Raw genomic sequence first — 21,722 nt, forward strand, 5'->3', positions numbered from 1 at the left:
TTTTCCCAGCTCGACCCACCGTTAACCCGTTCCCTTGCGCTCAGCGCATCGGAAGCAATCAGAACCTTCTCCAGGTCCACAGTCTGAACCGGAGCTGCTGGAGTTGCCCTCGGGTGTCTGACGGGAGGCGTTTGGCTTTTTGACTGTTAGTAAAACCACCCTAGAAATCCGACACCTGCGGCCAAGGGACCCCAAGTGCTGGTTAGAAATGAACTAAAACGGGGGTATTCTAAATACGATCTCCAGGAGCCCGTGGAGCCAGCTGGTGCGGCCGCGGTGCCCTGAGCGGGGTCCAGCTGGAGTTGGGGACGTGGGGACAGGAGTGGAACCGGCCGGGCCCCAAGAACGGGAGATCGGACCCCCCGGGTTACACCGATCGGGTTACACCGCGGAGATGGGGTGTTTGTGTGTTACACCGCAGAGATGGGGTGTTTTTGTGTTACACCGCGGAGATGGGGGTGTGTGTTTGTTACAGTGCAGAGATGGGGTGTTTGTGTGTTACACCCAGAGCTGGGGTGTGTGTTACACCGTGGAGATGAAGTGTTTGTTACACTGTGGAGATGGCGTGTGTGTTACACCACGGAGATGGGGTGTATGTTATACCACGGAGATCAGGTGTTGGTTACACCGCAGCCATGGGGTGTTTATGTGTTACAGTGCAGAGATGAGGTGTGTGTTACCCTGCGGAGATGGGGTGTTGGTTACACCGCAGCCATGGGGTGTGTTTGTGTGTCACACCGCAGAGCTGGGTTTGAAGTGCTCGGTCCCAAACTCCAGCCCCGATTCTCAGCAGAGCTCCACTCCTGCTCCCCTCCCCTCCCCTCCCCCTCCACTTCCCCTTCCCTCCCCTCCACTTCCCCTTCCCTCCCCTCCACTTCCCCTTCCCTCCCCCTCCACTTCCCCTTCCCTCCCCCTCCACTTCCCCTTCCCTCCCCCCTCCACTTCCCCTCTCCCCCATCCCCTCCCCTCCCCTCCCTTCCTCTCCCTTCCCCTCCCTCCCCTCCCCTCCCCTCCCCTCCCCTCCCCTCCCCTCCCCTCCCTTCCCCTCCCCTCCCCTCCCCTCCCCTCCCCTCCCCTCCCCTCCCCTCCCCTCCCCTCCCCTCCCCTCCCCTCCCCTCCCCTCCCCTCCCCTCCCCTCCCCTCCCCTCCCCTCCCCTCCCCTCCCCTCCCCTCCCCTTCTCTTCAATCGCAGCCGTTCTGTCGGGTGTCCCAGAGCCGCGTTTCCTGGACAATCCGCCCGTGCCCGTCGGGGGGTCCCGGGGACGGGGGCTCGGGGGTCACAAGCGCCGGGGCTGAATCTCTGCCTTTCATACCCAGTCCGGGGCGGCCGGGCCGCGGTGCACTCTGTATAGCAATAAGAAACTCCTGCCTGCGCAGCGGGGTCGGGGCCGCGTGACGCCGAGGGACGAGCGGGGCCGCTGGGACCCCATCCCCACGTGGGGAGGGTTTGGGGGCGCCCGCCGGGGTCAGGAATCAGTGCAATGATAGGGGAGCCTTTTTCTCATGATGCCTACTGCCCTTAAATGTTGAAACCGGGTCTTTGTACGCGATGTCTGTGTATCTATGTGTATATACGAGGGACGAATTTGAAATTACTGCCTTTTTTTCTGTTTATTTTTCTGAGTGATTCCAGATGTACTTTAGTCTCTCTACTGTCAGAACTTTTATATTGTAAATCTGATGCTGGTGGCTTTGGGTTATTTTGGTTTTTGTTTTTGTAAAAAAGAAGGAAAAAAAACACACAAAAAAAAGAACAAAAAGTCTGCACAGTCTGACAGTCTGACAGTCTGACAGTCTGACAGTCTGACTGCACAGTCTGACTGTCTGCACAGTCTGACAGTCTGCACAGTCTGACAGTCTAACAGTCTGACTGTCTGCACAGTCTGAAACAGTCTGACAGTCTGCACAGTCTGAAACAGTCTGACAGTCTGCACAGTCTGACAGTCTAACAGTCTGACTGTCTGCACAGTCTGCACAGTCTGAAACAGTCTGACAGTCCGCATCCGTGTCGTCAGCTCTGGGCTGTAAATTCCAACTATCAATAAAAGCTCAAAATTGACGTGCCGGTGGTGGATTCCTCCATCCTGCAGGACCCGCTCAGCCCCCCGAGCTGCATCCCTGGCCTCCCGTCCTCCCGTCCTCCCGTCCTCCCGTCCTCCTGTCCTTCCCCCCGTCCTCCCGTCCTGCACCCTGGCCAGGACACCGCCACGTCGCCCTGGCCGTGAGCGTGTGAGCTGCATTCTAAGGAAGGTCAGACCCGTGGCTTCTAGTGCCAAAATCTTCGCCTCCTCACCCTGAAGAGAGCGGGTGGTGCCGCTGAAGGCTGCAGGAGGTGGAGCGGGGCTGCGATCCCACACACCCCCACCCTGTTGGCATCTGCGCAGCTTGGGCCACGTTTCAGGACTTGGCGATGAGAGGTGGGGGGTTCCTGAGGGTCCAGGTCCCGGCGGCTCCAGCACCAGGAGCAGCGTGGGGACGCTGTGCAGTGGCAGAAGGTGCTGCCCGGGGGGGCTGGCCCAGGGGAAGCAGCCGCGGTGGGGAGGGGGCGCTGGGCACCAGCACTGCTGGGTTTGGTTTGTGTCCAGCTCTGCGCTGCTGCCCGTCCCTGCCGCAGACTGGGGCGGTTTCCACGCGCATCGCTCCGTGCAGCTCGGCAGGTCCCATCCTGCACCCGGGGGCTGGCGCTGGGACCACCGGTTTGCTCGGCAGGGACAGGCAGGGGGAGCTGGGTCAAGGTCACGCTGTGTCCCTGGGGACGCTGGCAACAGCCCGGAGCCCGGGCAGGCACCAGTGCACCCAGCAAACCTGGGCTGAGCCGCGGTGACACCGGGCTCGTCAGACCAGAGGGACCTGGGGAGCAGCAAAACCTGCCGGAGTGAGAGGAGCGGGTGGGACGGCACAGGACGAGGGTCCCCGTGTGTCCCAGGGAGCAGGGCCCAGCACAGCCACCGCTCGGTGCTGTGCCAGCGCCGCGCCACGAGGAGCTGGTGCTGCTGGGGACAGGAGCTGAGCCCCCTGCGGTTCCCAAGCACCAGAACAGCTCATACCCGGAATGGCTCAGACTGGGGACAGGAGCCGAGCTCCGTCTGGTTCCCCAGCACCGGAATGGCTCAGACCAGGGACAGGAGCCGAGCCCCCTGCGGTTCCCCAGCACCACAACGGCTCATCCCGGCACCGGCTCATCCCAGCACTGGCTCATCCCGTGATCATCCCGGCACCGGCTCATCCCGGCACCGGCTCATCCCGCGATCATCCCGGCACCGGCTCATCCCGGCACGGGGAGCCAGAAGGGCACGTCTTTTTTTTTTTTTTTATTAAAGTCAGTTAGTTTTCTCTTTATATAATAACCTTTTCCTCTAGGCACAATACAATACAAGGACTCTGTATGTTTGACACAATGTACAGAAACGTCAATAATCTACAACTGCTCAGGTAAGTTACAAAAACCTCCATGTTACACCAGCTACCTGCCACAGCCATTATTGTACAATAAAACAAAGAGGGGACCTGGGGGTTAAGACTGTACAAAGGTCTCTGCACTGAAATAAAACATTGTACTCCTTAAAAACAAGACAGACGAGCTGGCCGGGCGCGCGGAGGCGGCGCTGCCGGGGGTCCCGTCGGCAGCGGCTCCTGAGCCGCCTCGTGGCGCCACTTTGGGCTTCCCAGGTGCGGGGCCACCGTCCCCCACCCCGGCCACAGCAGCGCAGCGATGGACAAGGCGCTGCAGGAGCCGTTTCTGTACCGAGAGTCCCCCTTCGCACCGACACCGTGACAGCGACAAGCGGGGGGGGCAGCGGGATGTGCAGCCCCAGCGACACTGCGCTGCTGCGCCAGGGCCGGGGGCAGAGCACGAGCACGGGGGACGGGACACCGGGCAGGGAGCCCCGGGGTGCGGGAACACGGGCAGCGCTGTGCGGAGCCCCCCGGGTGCTGCCCCCTCCTCCCCGGGGGGGCAGGAGGGCTCGGGGGTGACCTGTGCAAAGAGAGCGGGTGGCGCCTGCCAGCACCGCTGTGCCCAGCCCTGTCCCAGCCCCGGTGTCACAGCCCATGGGACCCACGGCCACAGCGGCCCCGGCTGCAGCCAAGCAGGACCTCCGCTCCTAGAGGCCCTTGTCCTGCTCGACCGTCTCACCTGGTCCCCCAACCAGGGGACAGAAGGAATTGAGGAGGCTGCAGAATTTGGCACCTCCTGCGGGGAACATGCCCCCACCCAACAGTGGAGGTAGAGCCTGTGCCCCAGGACAGGGAGTCCCTTTGTCCCCGCCTAAGCAGGGACACGGAGGCGACACCCACATCCCCCCGAGACACAGAGCCCAGCGCCTGCAGTGACAACCGCCAGCGTCCCCGGGCAGCCGTGCTCGTTCCTGCGCCAGTGGGACAGACACGTGAGGGCTGGGACGCTGTGCGCTGCTGGCAGGGGACAGCGGGGGAGCAGGACGGTCCCTCCACAAACACCCTGAGCTGCAGGTCCCGGGGCCGGGTAGATGGGAGCGAAGCGCAGGATGCGCTTGGGGCGGTGGCACCGGGCGGGGGGAACGGGGCTGGTTCTCACGGGGATGCTCAAGCAGACGTGAAGCCGTGGGGGAGACTCTCCAGCAGCACGGGGGGGGAGGTTTGGGGCTGCCAACCCCCCCGCTGCTGCAGAGCCCGGCATGGGGGGCTCAGAGGACACAGTAATTACAGGGCTCAGACAGCCGGGGAGGATGGAGCAGGACAAGCTCCCACCCATGCCCCCACCTGCTTCAACGCGCGGAATTGCTCACGCCACAGTCCTACCACAGTGCAACCCCCGTCCTGCCCCGCTGCCACTGGGGGTGCGTGGCCGGGCCCCCAGCGCCGCACACCCGCGGCAGAGGGGGAGGACGGCGACTCCTCCGCTCCGTCAGTCCCAGCGCGGCTCGGACGTGAGCCCGGGCTCGGCCGCTGCTCCACGGGCCGCGGCCCCAACTGTGCCTGGAATCGGGCTCTGCTGAGCCGGGCTCACGCATCCGACAAGCAGCTCTGGATGCGGTCGATCCACTGCTGGGCCAGCTGCACGTCCTGGGCGCAGAAATTGTAAACTCGTTTTGTCGTCTTCAGCTGCAGGGAAGGACAGGAGAGGAGAGGAGAGGGGGCTGAGGGGGCTGCACATGGGGAGCCAGCGGCACCGCGGCCCCGGTGCTGCCGGAGCAGCCGCCGAGCTCCGCGCGGGGCCACAGGCGCCCAGCGCCAGACACGGAGGCTCCGTTCGGCTCCACTCACATCGAAGAACGCTTTCTCGTCCACCGTCTTGGGGGCCCCCATGGTGGGGGTTCCTGGAGTGATGGACTCCACCTCGGCCAGGTCGATGACCCCTTTGCACTCCGTGTCCATCCGGCTGTCATAGTACCGCAGCTGTGGAGAGAGCGGCCGTGCCAGCGTCAGAGCCCGCGGGACGGACAGATGGACAGACAGACCCCGGGGCGCACCCGCCCCCCTGGTACCTGGTGTTTGGTTTTATCCAGCACGAACCAGCGAGGCTTCCAGGGCTTCATGAAGGCTCCTTTCTTGTACAGCGACCCCTCGTAGGACCTGCCGGAGCCGGGCAGAGCGTCAGGGGGGCAGGAGAGCGAAGGGCCCCGCGCTCGCACAACCCCAACGCCTTCCCACCCGGGAGAGACCCCCGAGCCCCCGCCTGCCTGTTCTCGCTCTCCGACATCTGGAACTGGCTGTAGAGCGTGCTGGTGCTGCGGCGCCCGCCCTGCTTCCCGCTCGACGGGGTGGACGTGCTGCTGGTGTCACTGTCCAGGCTGAGGTTGAGGGTCGAGCCCACCCCGCTCTCCTGCAGGTAAACGCCCAGCGAGCGCCGGTGGTGGGACAGACCGGAGGACATGAGCAGCGAGCTGGGGGTCTGTGGAGCACAGGGCACAGCGTGAGGAGGGGACAGCACAGCGCCCGGGGCCCAGCACCAGCGCCTCCTCATCCGGGCTGTGGGAGCAAAAAGCCGCAAAGCCAAACCCCCCCAGCCCCGCACAGCCCCACGTACCCGGCTGCCCTCCTGCCGCGCCTCGCTGCGCTGGGAAGCCTTCACCTTGTCCCACGTGTCCTTCCAGCGCTCCGGGACCTGCCCCAGCTCCATCTCCAGGTTCTGCAGCTCCTGGGGAAGGTTCAAACTGCACATTAGGAAATGTTTCTTCCCCAAAGGGCTGTGGGGCATTGGAACGGGCTGCCCAGGGCAGTGCTGGAGTCACCAGCCCTGGAGGGCTGGACAGACGGACAGGAGGTTCTCAGGACACGGGGCAGGGACAGGGTGGGTTATGGTTGGACTCCATGACCTTGAGGGGCTTTTCCAAACAACATGTTTCACGATTCTGTGATTCAGGCATCACCCCAGGAGGGGACAAGACCCCTGGGATCACTGTCCCTGTCCCAGGGCTCAAGCGACCGCAGCCCTGAGCGCAGGGGGCAGTGTCCCCAGGGGACACCACGGAGAGCCCAGCCCAGGGCCAAACGCAGCAGCGCCGCGCAGACGGTGCCGCCGCAGCCGCGCTCACCTCCAGCAGTTTGGAGATGGCGTCGGGCTCCACGCGGCTGCGGTTGTCGTAGCAGGGCCAGATGATCTTGCGCTTGGTCTGGGGCGCGCCGGTGTCCTGCCGATCCGCCTCCTCCACGTGCTCCGGCTGCCCCTGCGCCAGCTCCCAGTCGTAGGAGGGGCCCTCGGACAGCGTCTCCTCCGTGTAGTAGTCCCACACCTTCAGGTTGGAAATGTTGCTGTACGGCCTCAGCACCTGCAGAGGAACCAGCGGCGCTGGGTTCGGCCGGGCAGGGGCTGCCTGTCCACAGCGTGCAGCCACCACCACCCCATGAACCCCGCTGGAAACTGCTACCGTAACCATATGTACATCCTCAGTTTAAGGTCAGTCTGCTCCTCTAACAAAGAGAAGAGGGACTTAAACATGGAATCACAAACTACAGCCACTGCTGCCCTTGCAGCTTTAGACATTTTGAAGCCCCACAATTGGTTGAGTCTTGCTTTAAAACATTCTCTCAAGACTGTTGGACAAAGTGTCCTTTAGCTGAACATTGCTCACTATACACTAAAATGATTATGTAACCAATATGCAAATGTGCAAGAATTGGCTCTTTAGGATGTGAACGTAGTGATAAGATTTTGTATAGAACGGCTGTTACTGGTGTGCTGGCTTATTCCAGCACCCAGACTTGCCCAACTCTGTAATAAACAACATCCTGTCTCTGTGTGCTATATTTGTCTCGTGTGTGCACAGCGGGGAGGAAGAACCTGCTCTGGGACCCCGGGGCAGGAGCGGAGCTCTCACCTCCCCGTCCTCGGGGGCGTACATGTAGTTGAAGAAGACGGGGGCTTTCTTGTTCAGCCGCTCGATGTAATCCCAGATGGACTTGTAGACCTGCTGGCTCTTGCGCTCGCCCTTCTCCTCGTACAGGAGCCCTGCGGGGCAGGAGGGGACCGGGTGTTACTGGGGCCCGGTGCCGGGCTGGGGTCCCCAGGCGCCCCCACGCCGCCCTCACCCAGCTCGATGCGCTCGTAGTCCGAGTCCAGCAGGAAGGTGCGGAACCGGTTGGAGATGTAGTGGTAGCTGAGGAACTTCAGGTAGTACTGGCTGAACTCGAACTCCATGGGGAACTGCAGGTGGATCTGCGAGGAGCAGCGGGTCAGCGCCCGGGGACACACACCAGAGGTTCTTAGCACACGGCGCTGTGAATTATTGCCTCAAAGCTCGATGAAATAATATGGATTATTGTCTCAAGGCCTGCTGGCTCTGGGGGACTGGACAGGAACGTGCTCACTCGTGGTGCCGGCTTTTTGTGGAGAAAGCTTATGTAAACTCAGAAAACGCGTGATCACTGAGAGTGGCTGAAACTCAGAAAATGCTTAAGGCTTGTGTAAGCTTAAGTGAAGCTCAAGCTGTATCAGCCACCGACATCTGGGACGAGACCGGTGGCTTGTCCAGGCAACGCCGGCCACCAACTGCAGTTAAAAGCCCCATGACAACACGTTTGTGTGGTCACTCACCACTGGGACCTGGAACCTGAGAGACAGGAGACAGCGCTGGATCCGGGTGCTGCTTATCGCATGCTCACCTTCTTGAATACTTGCTTCATCTTCCTCCTGAATTTCATTACTCTCTCTCTCACTACATTCTGCGTAATTGTTGTATTGAATAAACCAGCTCACTTGGTGGCGTTCAACCTCACTTGTGTCTTAATCTCACTCTTGGGATCATGTCAAAACCTTCCTGAACCCAAAACAGGACGCTCCATGGCGCTTGGAGCTCACCTGATGGACACAGTCCAGGAACTGCAGGAAGATGGGGGCAAAGCCGCTGCTCTGGCCGGCCAGGGTCTGTGCCCCGCGGTGGCTGAAGCGGTGGCCGAAGGACAACCACTCCTTCTCCACCAGCAGCCGGAAGCCCTCCAGCGTGCGGTAATACGGGTCCGACAGCAGCTGCACCAGGGACACCACCTGTGGGGACAGGGGGGCTCGAGGTGCTCGTGGGGGGACAGACGGCCGCGGCAGGCGCGGCGCTGGGCGGCCGTGGGGCTCCTACCTGCGTGGTGATGTCCCAGCCGTCCTCCAAGCTGACCAGCACCGAGGAGCCTGTGTCCAGGAGCTCCACCACCAACACCGAAATCTGCAGGATCTTATGGATCTGCCAACAGAAGGGCGCAGAGTCATCGGGGTGCACGGAGCTATCAGGGTGCAGGGAACTCATCTGCTGGACGCTGTGCAAAACCGGGCTGAGAGAGCTGGGGGTTCAGCTGGAGGAGAAAAGCTCTGGGGAGACCTCGGAGCAGCCTCCAGCACCTAAAGGGACCTGTGAGAAAGCTGGAGAGGGACTTTTACAAGGGCAGGGAGGGACAGGACAAGGGACAATGGCTTTGAACTGAAAGAGGGGAGATTTAGATCAGATCTAAGGAAGAAATTGTTCCCCGTGAGAATGGTGAGAGCCTGGCCCAGGTTCCCAGAGAGGTGGTGGATGAACCATCCCTGAGACATCCCAGGCCAGGCTGGACGGGGCTCTGAGCACCCTGAGCTGCTGAAGATGTCCCTGTCATGGCAGAAGGGGGCACTGGATGGTATTTGAGGTCTCTTCCAACCCAAACCATCCCACGATGATTCTATGATTCTCCTGGAAGCAGCATTTGGGGCTATTTATCCTCATTCCTCTTACACTAACCTTGCTCCATGCCAGTGATGCTCTGGAGGGGGCACCCAGACCCCCTTTGTACTTTGCCATTAGGTTAAAGCAGATGCCCTCGAGCGACAGCCACCGGCAAAGGCTCCTGCCATGGGGATGGACCAGGCCTTGGGTGACAACTGACCTGGGACAGCCACTCGGACTCCTCCAGGGACCGCAAGTAGGCGACGCTGGGGTCAGTGGAGGGACAGCCCGGCACACAGGCCTTCATCAGCTTCTTGAAGCTGGCCTTCACCTGCCGCACGTCGAACACCTCGATGGGAACCACCTCCCAGTGCTGCAGCGGGTCCGGCTTCACCCCCTGAGGGAGGAGAGCATCACAGAGTCACAGGATCATGTTGGTTGGGAAAGAACCTCCAGATCACCGGGTCCACACAGCCTGTCCCTGCCCCATGTCCTGAGAACCTCATGTCCGTCTGTCCAGCCCTCCAGGGCTGGTGACTCCAGCACTGCCCTGGGCAGCCTGTTCCAATGCCCCACAGCCCTTTGGGGAAGAAATTGTTCCCACATCCAACCTCAACCTCCCCTGGCGCAACTTGAGGCCGTTTCCTCTGCTCCTGGCGCTTGTTCCTGGGGAGCAGAGCCCGACCCCCCTGGCTCCAAGCTCCTTTCAGGCAGTTCAGAGATCAGAAGGTCTCCCCTCAGCTCCTGTTCTCCAGCTGAACCCCCAGGTCCCTCAGCCGCTCCATCACACTTGTGCTCCAGCCCCTCACCAGCTCCGTTCCCTTCTCTCCACTCGCTCCAGCACCTCAAGGCCTTTCTTGGCGTGAGGGGCCCAGAACTGCCCCAGGATTGGCGGTTTGTCCTCCCCAGGTCCCAGCACAGGGACGGTCACTGCCCTGGGCCTGCTGGCCACACCAGTGCTGGTACCAGCCAGGATGCTGGTGGCCTCTTGGCCACCTGGGCACACGCTGGCTCATGTTCAGCCGCTGGCACCAACACCCCCGGGTCCTTTTCCAGCCGCTCATCCCCAGCCCGTAGCAGTGCTTGGGCTCCATCCTGAGCTGCCCTGCACAGCCCTGCCACCACCCCGCCCCCCATGGGGGCTGCCACCAGGGTCACCTTGAGCTGTGACTTGTCCCCGATGATGTAGAGCGAGGCGCGGTGCTGCCGCAGGAAGCTGGCCTCGGCGGGAGTGCCGTTGTGCTGGGTCCCCAGCAGGTCCTTCCCTGCCAGGCGCGACCCGATCTCCATGTTCAGGGCGTAGCTGCTCATGCGCCCGCTGGCGCGGATGCTGCCCCACTTCCCTGCGAGACACCCGGCGTCAGGGGGGGTCCCGGCCGACTCGTGGGCTGCACCGGCACCCATGTCCCCCCACCGGGCTGCTGGGGACAGCTCGCCAGGAACGTGGTGGCCGAGCCGCCGTCACCCCCAGCCCAGCGCCCCGGGAGCACATGCCAGGAGGGTGCTGGGAACCAGGTTTGCTTTTGCTCCTTCTCCTGGCTGGGTGCTGGGGGAGTCTCCTGCCTGGGGAGCGCGGAGACCAACCCTGGTGGCTCCACGTCCCCTCACCGGGCTCCTGCACCATGACCTGCCCTGCCCTGCCAGCCCCGGCCACCGCCACCAGCACCAGCAGCTGCGCAAGGAGCCCAAAGCAAACCTGAGGGGACGCGGGGAGCAGCTGGGGACAGCCCGGTACTCACCGCTGGCACCGCGAGCCGGGCCGAGCCAAGTGGCGGAGGCGTTAGTGGGCGGAGGTGGGTGTTACTGGGGCATTAGTGGTGTGAAGGGTGGGGGTGTGTGGGGGTCAGTCGGGCAGGTTAGCACCCATGTGGGGGGCAGGCGGTACCGTACCTCGGGGCGTCTCGCGGCCCTTCGGCGACACGCACTTGGGGGTGGAGAGGGTGATGACCCGAGCTCTGTGAGCGAGCCCTGAGAGCACAGGACGGAACAAACCTCAGCGAGAGCCCGGGGAGCGGGATGAGCGACCGGAGCGATGAGGGGGACAGGAGGATGAGGGCGAGATGGCTGTGGGGTGCTGCAGCGGGTCCCTCCCGCCCCCCCTGCGGCTGCCCCACGGCAGGAGCGAGCGGGGAGCCGGGGAAGTGTCTACTCTACGGCTGCTGCCCGAGCCGGGCCCTGGCGAGGCCCATGGCGCAGTGCTCGCTCGCACGTCCTCACCTCCGCGGCTAACAGAACCGGGCCCTTCGTCCTTCCCTCCCATCACCTGCTTCATGAGCGATCCCAGCTTAGGCTGCCTCTTGTCGGAGAAATCTGTAGCACCAACACAACGTCAGCTCCGGGCCTGGCTGGGCTGCTCCGGGGGGCCCTCCCGCCGTGTCCCCCCAGGTGCTCGGGACGGAGGGGAAGGGGCCAGACGGCGGCAGCAAGCGGGAGACCAGGGCACCAGCGTGCGGGAAACCCCTTCCAGCCGCAGCCACCGCTAAAAGGCACCTGGTGCGGCAGCGTGAGGGGGCTCGGCCCCCGCAGCTCTGCCCCGGGTGTTTGGCAGGAGGGCGCATCGCCCAGCAGCCCCGCAGCCCCTGCGGCTCTATGGACACCATGTGTTGGGTCATCGGCTGCTCTGACCCTCCCGCCTTCAGCCACAGCCCTGGGCACATCCCCCGACATCAGGGGAGAGGCCTTGGGGGCTTTCAGCAAGTCCTCTCCTCCCCAGGCTGGGGGAGCCCCGGCTGGGACCCCCATGGTCCCTCTGGCCTTGGTCACCTCTGCAGCACCCACAGGGTGGAATGGCTGGGACAGATGATGCGTGACAGTGGGACATGGTGGGGCAGCCACAGGCGGCTCTGCCCAGAGAGCGAGGGAGGCAGAGACTTACCGAGGCGTCCTGGGACAGACTGCGGCACCACTGGCACAGACAGTGCCAAGATCCCGGCTACCAGGGTCCATCCGCCCCAGCACCGGGGCCCCCGCTCAGTCGTGAGCTCCCAGCGCTCGCAGCTGCAGGGCTTCCCAAAACCCGTCCCCACCACCAGCCACGGCAGCCCAGCTGGCACTGGGAGCTCTGGAGAGCACACTGGGAGCTCTGGAGCGCATGGTGGGAGCTCCAGAGAATGCACTGGGAGCTCTGGAGAGTGCACTGGGAGCTTTGGAGCACATGGTGGGAGCTCCCGAGAGCGCACTAGGAAGGTTCTGCTGCTTCCTCCAGCGTGGGGGACATGGACAGCAGCTCACCTGCCTGCCCGGACGCCAAGAGGGCAGCAGGACTCACGGCTGAGCCCCACACAGCAGCACCAGCCCCGCGACCCCCCGGGACCGCACTCCTCACCTGAGCTGCTCATGTGCGCGGAGGTGAAGCCGCTGAGCGTGTTGCGCCCGCCGGCGTCGGCGTAGTGCGGCATGGAGTTGACCACGGCCTGCAGGTACTTCTCCTGCTCCAGACTGGTGGAGTCGGTCTGCGAGGGGCCTGCCAGCAGAGCCACCAGGGTCACCGCGCTGCCACCGCCACCGGACCCGGGGAGGGGTCTGCACCCCCCGGCGCTGCGGGGGGCGGAGGGGACGGGCACCTGCGGTGGGAGCATTCTGGGACTTGAAGAGCCCCACGACGCCCTTGCCGTGCAGCCCCCCCGAGCGCAGCAGCACGGCCTTGGTGCGGGAGTTGCGCCAGCAGACCACGGGGAAGCGGTTCTGGCGGTAGCAGCGGGAGATGCGCTGGATCGTGTTGTCCTGGATGCTCTGGGGCACGATGAGCAGCCCGGGGTAGCTGCGGAGAGAGCGGAGGCTCTGCAGAGCCTGGCGGGACCCAGCGCCAGCCCTCCCACCGCTCCACAAATCGGGAATCACGGAGTCACAGATGGTTTGTGTTGAAGGGCCCTCCCCAGCCCCCCAGCCCCCTGCCATGACAGGGACATCTTCAGCAGCTCAGGGTGCTCAGAGCCCCGTCCAGCCTGGCCTGGGATGTCTCCAGGGATGGTTCAGCCACCACCTCTCTGGGAACCTGGGCCAGGCTCTCACCACCCTCAGGGACAATGATTTCTTCCTCATGTCCGGCCTGGATCTCCCTCCTTTAGTTTAAACCATCACCCCTTGTCCTGTCACAACAGGCCCTGCTCAAAAGTCTGTCCCCATCTTTCTTATGGGCCCCTTTTAAGTCCTAAAAGGCTGCTCTAAGGTCTCCCCGGAGCTTCTCTTCTCCAGCTGAACAGCCCCGCTCTCTCAGCCTGGCCCCCAGCCTTGGATCACCCTGGTGGCCCTAAGGACCCCGTGCTGTCCCCCGGTGCTCACCTCCGGCAAATGGCGTACATGCGGTTGACGGTGGAGATGCGGAAGGGCTCGTTCTTGGAGCGGGTGAGGCTGCTGCTGAGGGTGCCCAGCCCCAGGCGCTGGTAGTCGCGGCAGCAGGCTCGCTCCACCAAGTGGTTGATGGTCATCTTGTCCGAAGGTTTGATGGTGGTGGTGGGGGTCAAAGTGCTTCTGTCCATCTCTTCAGACACTGCAGGGACAAAGTGGGGTGTCTGGGTCTGTCCTCGGCACAGACGCGGTGTCCCTGTGCAGCCAGAGGGGACGGCTGGGCTGGAGGCACCTCCTGACGGCAGAGACGGGACAGGGCAGGGACTCCATCCCACCACTGTCACAGAACAGATTTATTTAATGCTTTCACATCACTTGACCCCACTGAGAGATGAGGAAGAGCCCAGCACAGGTCTGTCCCCAGCTGCTCCATCACACCGGTCCCAGCTCCGCCCTCGGGGGACAGCAACCTCCCAGGAGAGGGGACAACAAGGGCGAGGGCTCGGTCCCCGCCAGGTGACACAGCCCGCGGGGGCCGCCCTCCCCAGCCACTGCCCAACACTCCTGACGTCCCCTAACGTCAGAACCGGAGAACAGCGGATCTCAAACATCTCCTCTGGGTCTGAACGCAGGTGATGCTTTTGCTGATAAGTGAAATGAGGGACACAGCGGAGAGTCGCGTGTTTGGGGCAGATGTCGAGCTGGAAAGTGCTGCAAACAAACCGGGGAGCAAACAGGACGAGCAGAATCCAAAGTGTCTCAGTGAACAGAAGACACAACATCAGCCGTGTCTGATGGACCAGCCCCATGTGCTGGAGTGAGGGGTCCCCACAGACACCGCTGCCCAGTGACACCGTAAACCCGTCCACCGCGTCCTCTCCGACAGGCCACCTGGGAAGGGTGACGCCTGCAACGCGAGGACTCCTGTCCCTTCCAGTCCTGTGTGACTCCCAAACCAGTCAAGCTCTTCTCCTATCTGACCTAACCTGCCCTGTGCAGCTTCAACCTGAGACTTCATCTGAGGAGATGAATCACAGAATCGTTTTGGATGGAAAAGCCCCTCAAGGTCATGGAGTCCAACCATAACCCAGCCTGTCCCTGCCCCATGTCCTGAGAACCTCATGTCCGTCTGTCCAGCCCTCCAGGGCTGGTGACTCCAGCACTGCCCTGGGCAGCCTGTTCCAATGCCCCACAGCCCTTTGGGGAAGAAATTGTTCCCACATCCAACCTCAACCTCCCCTGGCGCAACTTGAGGCCGTTTCCTCTGCTCCTGGCGCTTGTTCCTGGGGAGCAGAGCCCGACCCCCCTGGCTCCAAGCTCCTTTAGGGAGTTCAGAGAGCAAGAAGCTGAGGCCACAGAGCACAGAGCTCCTTCCTCTCCACCCGTTTCACCAGGTCTTGGGGATACATGGAGCTGCTGAGTGGCCACCAACAGCAGCCGAGAGCGGGCAGAGCATCGAGGACCAAGAGAGGGGACCATGGTGACAACCCCCGTCTCCAGGGACACTCCCACACCTGCTCCCTGCAGAGCGATGGCCGTGAGGTCTCCCTGCTGGAAGATGCTCCTGCTCCAACAAACACCTGCTCCCCACGGCTCCTGTCCCTGCTCCCCACGGCTCCTGTCCCTGCTCCCCACGGCTCCTGTCCCTGCTCCCCACGGCTCCTGTCCCTGCTCCCCACGGCTCCTGTCCCTGCTCCCCACAGCTCCTGTCCCTGCTCCCCACGGCTCCTGTCCCTGCTCCCCACGGATCCTGTCCCTGCTCCCCACGGATCCTGTCCCTGCTCCCCACGGATCCTGTCCCTGCTCCCCACAGCTCCTGTCCCTGCTCCCCACGGCTCCTGTCCCTCCTCCCCACGGCTCCTGTCCCCGCTCCCCACGGCTCCTGTCCCCCCTCCCCACGGCTCCTGTCCCTGCTCCCCACGGCTCCTGTCCCTGCTCCCCACGGCTCCTGTCCCTGCTCCCCACGGATCCTGTCCCTGCTCCCCACAGCTCCTGTCCCTGCTCCCCACGGCTCCTGTCCCTGCTCCCCACGGATCCTGTCCCCGCTCCCCACGGCTCCTGTCCCCCCTCCCCACGGCTCCTGTCCCTGCTCCCCACGGCTCCTGTCCCTGCTCCCCACGGCTCCTGTCCCTGCTCCCCACGGCTCCTGTCCCTGCTCCCCACGGCTCCTGTCCCTGCTCCCCACAGCTCCTGTCCCTGCTCCCCACGGCTCCTGTCCCCCCTCCCCATGGCTCCTGTCCCCATTCGGGGTGCTCCCAACCTGAGATCTCGTCCTCGTTGTCCTCCGGGAAGTGCTGGCTGCTCCGCTGCTCCCACATGGGTGGCGTGTATTTCTTTCGCGTCACGTACTGGCGGCCGATGGTTTTCTTGGCGTTTTTCACCAGGTTTTTGGAGAGTGTCCTGGAAGCAGAGCAGCGGTTGAGGGCTGGGGACACCACCTCTGGTGGCCACAGCCCAGCATGGCCAGCAGAGCAGCCCCTGAGGGTCAGAGACACCGAGAGTCCATCACACCCAGAGCGAAGCAGAGACAGGAGCGTCCCCACCACCGGCTGCAGGCGCAGGGTCAAAGCCACTGTCACCACAGGAGAGATGTCACCTGCGGCCTCCACAGCAGGAGGAGGTGGCTCCTGGGCTGCAGGAGGGCACCAAGCCCACAGCACCTGCCCTCCCTGGGGGGACCGGGAGGCTGGACGGGGCACCCAGGGGTCCCCTCCCAACCTGAGGGGACAGCAGCCTTGTCCTGGGCTCTAACGCCATTGCCTCTGCATCGTGGCTCCCACAGGCATGTCCCTGAAAGGGGTGGGCTCTGGGTCACTGCAGGGACCAGGGATCCACTGCAGGGACCAGGGATCCATCGCAGGGAGCAGGGGACCCACTGTGGGGACCAGGGATCCACCACGGGGACCAGGGACCCACACTGCAGGGACCAGGGATCCACTGCAGGGACCAGGGATCCATCGCAGGGACCAGGGATCTATCGCAGGGACCAGGGAGCCACCGCAGGGACCAGGGAGCCATCGCAGGGACCAGGGAGCCACCGCAGGGACCAGGGACCCACACTGCAGGGATGCTGCCAGGCTGGCCAGACACGGGGTGGCTGCTCCCCGGACAGAGGGGACCTGCCCCATGCCAGGTAAGGGACAGGGTAGCCCAGGGGACACGGGGAAGGGACCGTCCAAAACCCACGGGGGATTAGCACAGAATCACAGAATGAACAGGCAGAACAGGCTGCGCAGGACGGAGCTGCAGAGAGCAGAATTCCTGGGGGCAGGAACAGCCACCCGCACACAGCACATCACCCGTCACCGCCCCGGTGACCCCCGGGCTCCATGGGGAACAAACCGAGGAGACGTGGGAGACAGAGCAGCCAGGAAAGGGCCGCGGCCAAGCCAGGAGAACAGCTACAATGACACAGATTTTTAGGAATTCCCCATACCAGGATGGGGACAGCGAGCCCAGGAGGTGGCTTGTTCTGCTTTGCAAAGCAGATGGTGAGAAAATCCAACCGCTCCCTACGTTTACCAGGGGAGGGAGAGCGTTGGGACCAAGGAAGAACAGACCCTGAGAAGAAACGCTCAGGTCTGAGCCTGGGAACGGGGGGAAATTCTACCCAAGGGAACATGTTCTGCAGACACTGCGTGGCACTAAAAGCGGACGTGGAGGGGGTGACAGAGCACATCTCGCAAGTTCCTGCTCCAGCAGGGGGACTGGACTAGATGATCTTTTGAGGTCCCTTCCAATCCCAAACATACTGTGATACTGTGAAGTTGGGACAGACTCTGCGAGCGTCCCCAGGCCGGAGCTGGGCCCGGCAGCTCCAGGCTCTCTGGAGGTTAGCGGGACTGGCACAGCTCCCTCGGCACGTCCTGGGCTTCACGGAGTGCCGCGGAGCACCGGGATCACCCACCTGCAGTGCTGTGGTGCTGAGAACCCGCACCCCAAACCGGCCCAGCCGCCTGCAGCCCGGCACGGGCACCCTGGTGACAGCCCGGCACCCACGCATGCAGAGCCGGTGAGCAGCCGCCCCGGCAGCGGTGACGGCCACAGCTGCGCCAACGCCACCGCACAAGCCCCCGCCCAGGCTGAAGGCATCTTACGTGGTTGAATGGCCAAGGTGCCCGAGGGACATGACCCCCACTGTCAGGCCCTGGAAGATATCGGTGACCTGCTGGGAGCTGAGTCACAAACACACGGAGAGACGCTCAGTCGGGGCACAGCAAGCACCAGCAGCCACCGCAGCGCCACAGCATCGCCGACCCCGAGCGCACAGCAGGGTCTGGCCAGGCCAGCACCACAGCTTCCCCATGGCCCCCGGCACAGCACAGCCCGCCCTCCTGCCGCTGGAGCTGCTCGTGCCGATAAACATCTGCAGGGTGGGTGTCAGATGGAGCAGACTCTGTTCAGTGGTGCCCAAGGCCAGGGTGAGGGGCACCGGGCACAGACTGAAACACAGGAGGCTCCATGTGCACATGAGCAGACACTTGTTTGCTGGGAGGTGCCAGAGCCTGGCCCAGGCTGCCCAGAGCGGGTGTGGAGTCTCCTTCTGTGAGCCATTGCACCCCCTGGGATCCTGTGTGATCTGCCTGGGACCCTGCGTGAGCAGGGGGGGCTGGGACCTGCAGAGCTCCCGCAGCACTGACAGCTGGGGGGGCGGGGTTCTGGGGTTCTGTGAACCTCTCCTGTGAGCTGCCTCCTCGGCCCTGCGCTGGTTTGGCATGGGCAGGGGCAGGGAACACCATGGGAGCCAACTCCTAGCTTTGAAGTTTGAGCAGGGGGTTCGGAAGCTGTGTCTGGCCCTGCAGCACGTCCCCTCCCAAAACCAAGAGGAGATCTCACACAAGGAGAGGTCTGAGCCATGGGGGCTCAGGGACCCCCACCTCCTGCTCAGGAGCCTGTGACCCAGCATGTCCCGGTGTCCCCCGCTCCACTGCTCGCTGTCGAGGGGGAAGAGGAGCCCCGTGGTGCTTGAAAGGTCAAGTGCATCCCAGGGCTGTTCCCCATGGTACCTGAGTGACGGGTTCTTCTCCTTGGCCTTGGGCTGCATGGCTTGCTTGGGGGACTGGCCCACGGTGAAGGCAAAGGTGCCGCGCACGTGCTGGGGGTAGCGCAGCTTGTGCAGGTGCTTCCTGAAGATCTCAGCGCTGTCCGAAGCCACCTCCTCGTCAAAGGCGATCTTCAGCAGCTGCGGGGACAGCAGGGACAGCCTGACGGGTCGGTCACGGCTGGGCCAGGGGATGGGGACGGGCTCGTCCCACGGCACAGGGCAGAGCTCGGGTCCTGGTTGGGAGCAGGGACAGCACCGTGCACAGGCTGCCCTGTCCCTGCGTGCCAGCTCCTCCATCCAAGCTCCTTCCTCCTGGGCACAGCTCCGTACCCGGCACTGCGATGTCCCCAGAGCCCGGCCACTGCAGCTCCGAGCGGCACGAGGGGCAGGAGGGAGCAGGTGGTGCTTTGGGTGCTCTCCTCCCAGCGCTGCTCCATCCCCACACGTCTCTCAAGGATGTAAAACACTTAAAATCCGCTCACATTGACACCTCTCCCTGCTGCATTTCTCTCCCCAAAACCTGCTACAAGGTTTTGCAGAACCAGCCCCCAGGTGACGCGTGGGGACATCTCAGCCCCTCGGGCTCCAGCTGACGCTGGAGCAGTTGGAAAGGAGCCTCCAGATAATGAGAAGGAACGTGCTCCTGCGTACAGGAGGACTGCGACTGGAGCTGCTCTGCTGTGGGACGGGCTGAGAGCTGGGCTGTTCAAATGGGGGAGAGAAGCTCCTGGGAGACCTCAGAGCAGCCTCTGGTACCCAAAGGGACCTGCAGGAAAGCTGGAGAGGGACTTTTACAAGGGCAGGGAGTGACAGGACAAGGGACAATGGCTTTGAACTGAAAGAGGGGAGATTTAGATCAGATCTAAGGAAGAAATTCTTCCCCATGAGGGTGGTGAGAGCCTGGCCCAGGTTCCCAGAGAGGTGGTAGATGAATCATCCCTGAGACATCCCAGGCCAGGCTGGACGGGGCTCTGAGCACCCTGAGCTGCTGAAGATGTCCCTGTCATGGCAGGGGGACTGGGGGGGCTGGGAAGGGCCCTTCAACACAATCCTCCAGACCACAGCTTGTTCCTTCCTCTGCAAGGCGCCTCCAGCCCTGTCCCCTGGGGTCCACTGTCCCCTGCTGCACAGGTTGTTTGGTCCCCCCAAGGGAATCACCCCCAAACCAGGGCAGCCTGGGTGACGGTGGCAGCCACGGCCACGTACCAGCTGGGTCCCACCACCAGCGTGCTCCTCAACGCAAAGGAGCAGCCCCAGCGCCGGGCGTCTCACCTGGAATGTGCAGGAGCGCAGCTGCAAGCCCTCCTGGATGAACTGATCCACCTGCGCCTGGACGTTGATCTTCTTCTCTTTGGTCAGCGAGGCGATGGGGAAGGACCGGATCACCACCTGCTCCCCCACTGGGGACAAGCATGGGGACAGGTCAGGCACGTCCTGCTGCCCAGCCCAGCAGGACCACCTCGGTGGCCACCAGCAGAGAGAGCCCGCGGGAGGAGGTGGCCAGGAACACGCTGGACATGCTCCAGCCAGCCCATGGTGACTTGTAGGTGACAGCTGGGACAGGCACGAGTACTTCAACATCTACCAAAGGTGCAGAGTGAGAGCAGCCTCCCCTTCTGCAGCACTGCGAGCAACCACCAAGCTCGTGGTGGCTGCAGCAGCCCCAGCAGCAGTGCTGGTCACTCCCCCAGGGCTACAGCCACTGTCACCAACTCCTGCTCCGGCCACCACCCTCCCAGGAACCCCCCGCCCTGAGGAGAGGGGACACACGCACACCAGCCGCTCACCCAGCGGGTCGGTGGGAGTGCCTTTGAAGATGATGCGGTATGTGGTGAGGAAGATGGCTCCTTCGGCGGGGAGGAGGGGGGGACCCCCGATATTCCCTCCGGCAGCTTCTTCCCGCCCGTCAGGCATGAGGTACACGCGCAGCCCTTCCATCACACACTCCTCACCCACCAGCAGGTTGGGGCGCAGCAGCTTTGGCTACAGGGAGGGACGAGAGGAGGTTGAGGCCCGTGCTGCCCGCGGCAGGGACCCCACACAGCACCGGAGCCTCCCCAGCTGCCACGGGCACATCCGTACCTTCTGGATGGGAGGAAGCCGCTTGCTCTCCCTGTGCACGGCATCCAGCGTCTCTATGTGCATCTGCACAATGTCTGCAGACAAATGACAGAGTCGTTTTGGTTGGAAGAGACACTCCAGATCACCGAGTCCAACTGTTCCCCCAGCCCTGTCCCTGCCCCATGTCCTGAGAACCTCCTGTCCGTCTGTCCAGCCCTCCAGGGCTGGTGACTCCAGCACTGCCCTGGGCAGCCTGTTCCAATGCCCCACAGCCCTTTGGGGAAGAAATTGTTCCCACATCCAACCTCAACCTCCCCTGGCGCAACTTGAGGCCGTTTCCTCTGCTCCTGGCGCTTGTTCCTGGGGAGCAGAGCCCGACCCCCCTGGCTCCAAGCTCCTTTCAGGCAGTTCAGAGATCAGAAGGTCTCCCCTCAGCTCCTGTTCTCCAGCTGAACCCCCAGGTCCCTCAGCTGCTCCATCACACTTGTGCTCCAGCCCCTCACCAGCTCCGTTCCCTTCTCTCCACTCGCTCCAGCACCTCAAGGCCTTTCTTGGCGTGAGGGGCCCAGAGCTGCCCCAGGACTGGCGGTTTGGCCTCCCCAGTGCCCAGTGCAGGGGGAATGTGAAGTCAGACACCACAAGCAAAGCCCTGTCCCACACACTGCCCATCAGGCGCTAACCTGTCCCGTAGCACTGTGTGCACCTTCTCCTGCCATTCCCACCGCTTCCTTCCCAACCTCCTCCTGAGCAGCCCCCGAGCTGATCCCTAAGGATCCCCAGAGAGATCCCACGGCCGCCCACACCCCAATGCTGACACAACGCGTCCTACCAGGGATCATGACATGCAGCCCCTTGAGGTGCTCGTTGGTGACTCCACTCTCCGTGCAGACTTTGTCCACAAAGCGGTTGATGAATCGCACCACGTAGTTGGCCACGTCGGAGCTCTCGGCATCCTCAAACCCGCTTTCTGTGTCATAGCTCTCCGCCACGCTGCCCGCGATGCTGCCGGACAGGAGCAGGGATGTCAGCCCAGAACATCTCTGAGCTGTGTCCCATCCCAGCAGAGCCCGGGGGAGTTTCCACTCTTGGTATGAACCCCGAGGAGCTTCTAATCTTGATACACATCCACAGCATCCTCACAGCTAAGTTGAGGAGGTGTGTTCTAGACAACAGAGTAGTGAGGTGGGTTGCAAACTGGCTTAAGGAGAGATGCCAGAGAGTGGTAG

At 63.2% G+C, this 21,722-nt stretch overlaps 1 protein-coding gene across 11 annotated transcripts in view; it reads right to left on the reverse strand.

Moving 5' to 3' along the window:
- Positions 1-3,366: 3,366 nt before the first annotated feature.
- Positions 3,367-21,722, reverse strand: part of SBF1 (SET binding factor 1) — an 84,498-nt gene continuing 66,142 nt past the window's right edge. For 2 of the 11 annotated variants that reach the window (XM_065049406.1, XM_065049405.1), the window contains 24 exons: positions 21,326-21,498; positions 20,518-20,591; positions 20,223-20,418; positions 19,708-19,835; positions 18,398-18,573; positions 17,489-17,566; positions 15,652-15,791; positions 13,386-13,593; positions 12,668-12,864; positions 12,430-12,567; positions 11,322-11,414; positions 10,995-11,072; positions 10,263-10,447; positions 9,325-9,501; positions 8,550-8,651; positions 8,279-8,464; positions 7,510-7,636; positions 7,299-7,429; positions 6,516-6,749; positions 6,008-6,118; positions 5,661-5,872; positions 5,466-5,553; positions 5,245-5,376; positions 3,367-5,082 (listed from right to left, as the gene is read on the reverse strand). In XM_065049406.1, the coding sequence (XP_064905478.1) occupies positions 4,984-5,082; positions 5,245-5,376; positions 5,466-5,553; positions 5,661-5,872; positions 6,008-6,118; positions 6,516-6,749; positions 7,299-7,429; positions 7,510-7,636; positions 8,279-8,464; positions 8,550-8,651; positions 9,325-9,501; positions 10,263-10,447; positions 10,995-11,072; positions 11,322-11,414; positions 12,430-12,567; positions 12,668-12,864; positions 13,386-13,593; positions 15,652-15,791; positions 17,489-17,566; positions 18,398-18,573; positions 19,708-19,835; positions 20,223-20,418; positions 20,518-20,591; positions 21,326-21,498 (3,463 nt within the window). In that variant the 3' untranslated portion in view covers positions 3,367-4,983. The remainder of the gene's footprint in view (positions 5,083-5,244; positions 5,377-5,465; positions 5,554-5,660; positions 5,873-6,007; positions 6,119-6,515; positions 6,750-7,298; positions 7,430-7,509; positions 7,637-8,278; positions 8,465-8,549; positions 8,652-9,324; positions 9,502-10,262; positions 10,448-10,994; positions 11,073-11,321; positions 11,415-12,429; positions 12,568-12,667; positions 12,865-13,385; positions 13,594-15,651; positions 15,792-17,488; positions 17,567-18,397; positions 18,574-19,707; positions 19,836-20,222; positions 20,419-20,517; positions 20,592-21,325; positions 21,499-21,722) is intronic. The other 9 variants (XM_065049412.1, XM_065049409.1, XM_065049416.1 and 6 more) reach the window with 7 other exon arrangements.

The sequence above is a fragment of the Columba livia genome, chromosome 1 (genome assembly GCF_036013475.1).
Source record: "Columba livia isolate bColLiv1 breed racing homer chromosome 1, bColLiv1.pat.W.v2, whole genome shotgun sequence".
Taxonomy (NCBI): Eukaryota; Metazoa; Chordata; class Aves; order Columbiformes; family Columbidae; genus Columba; species Columba livia.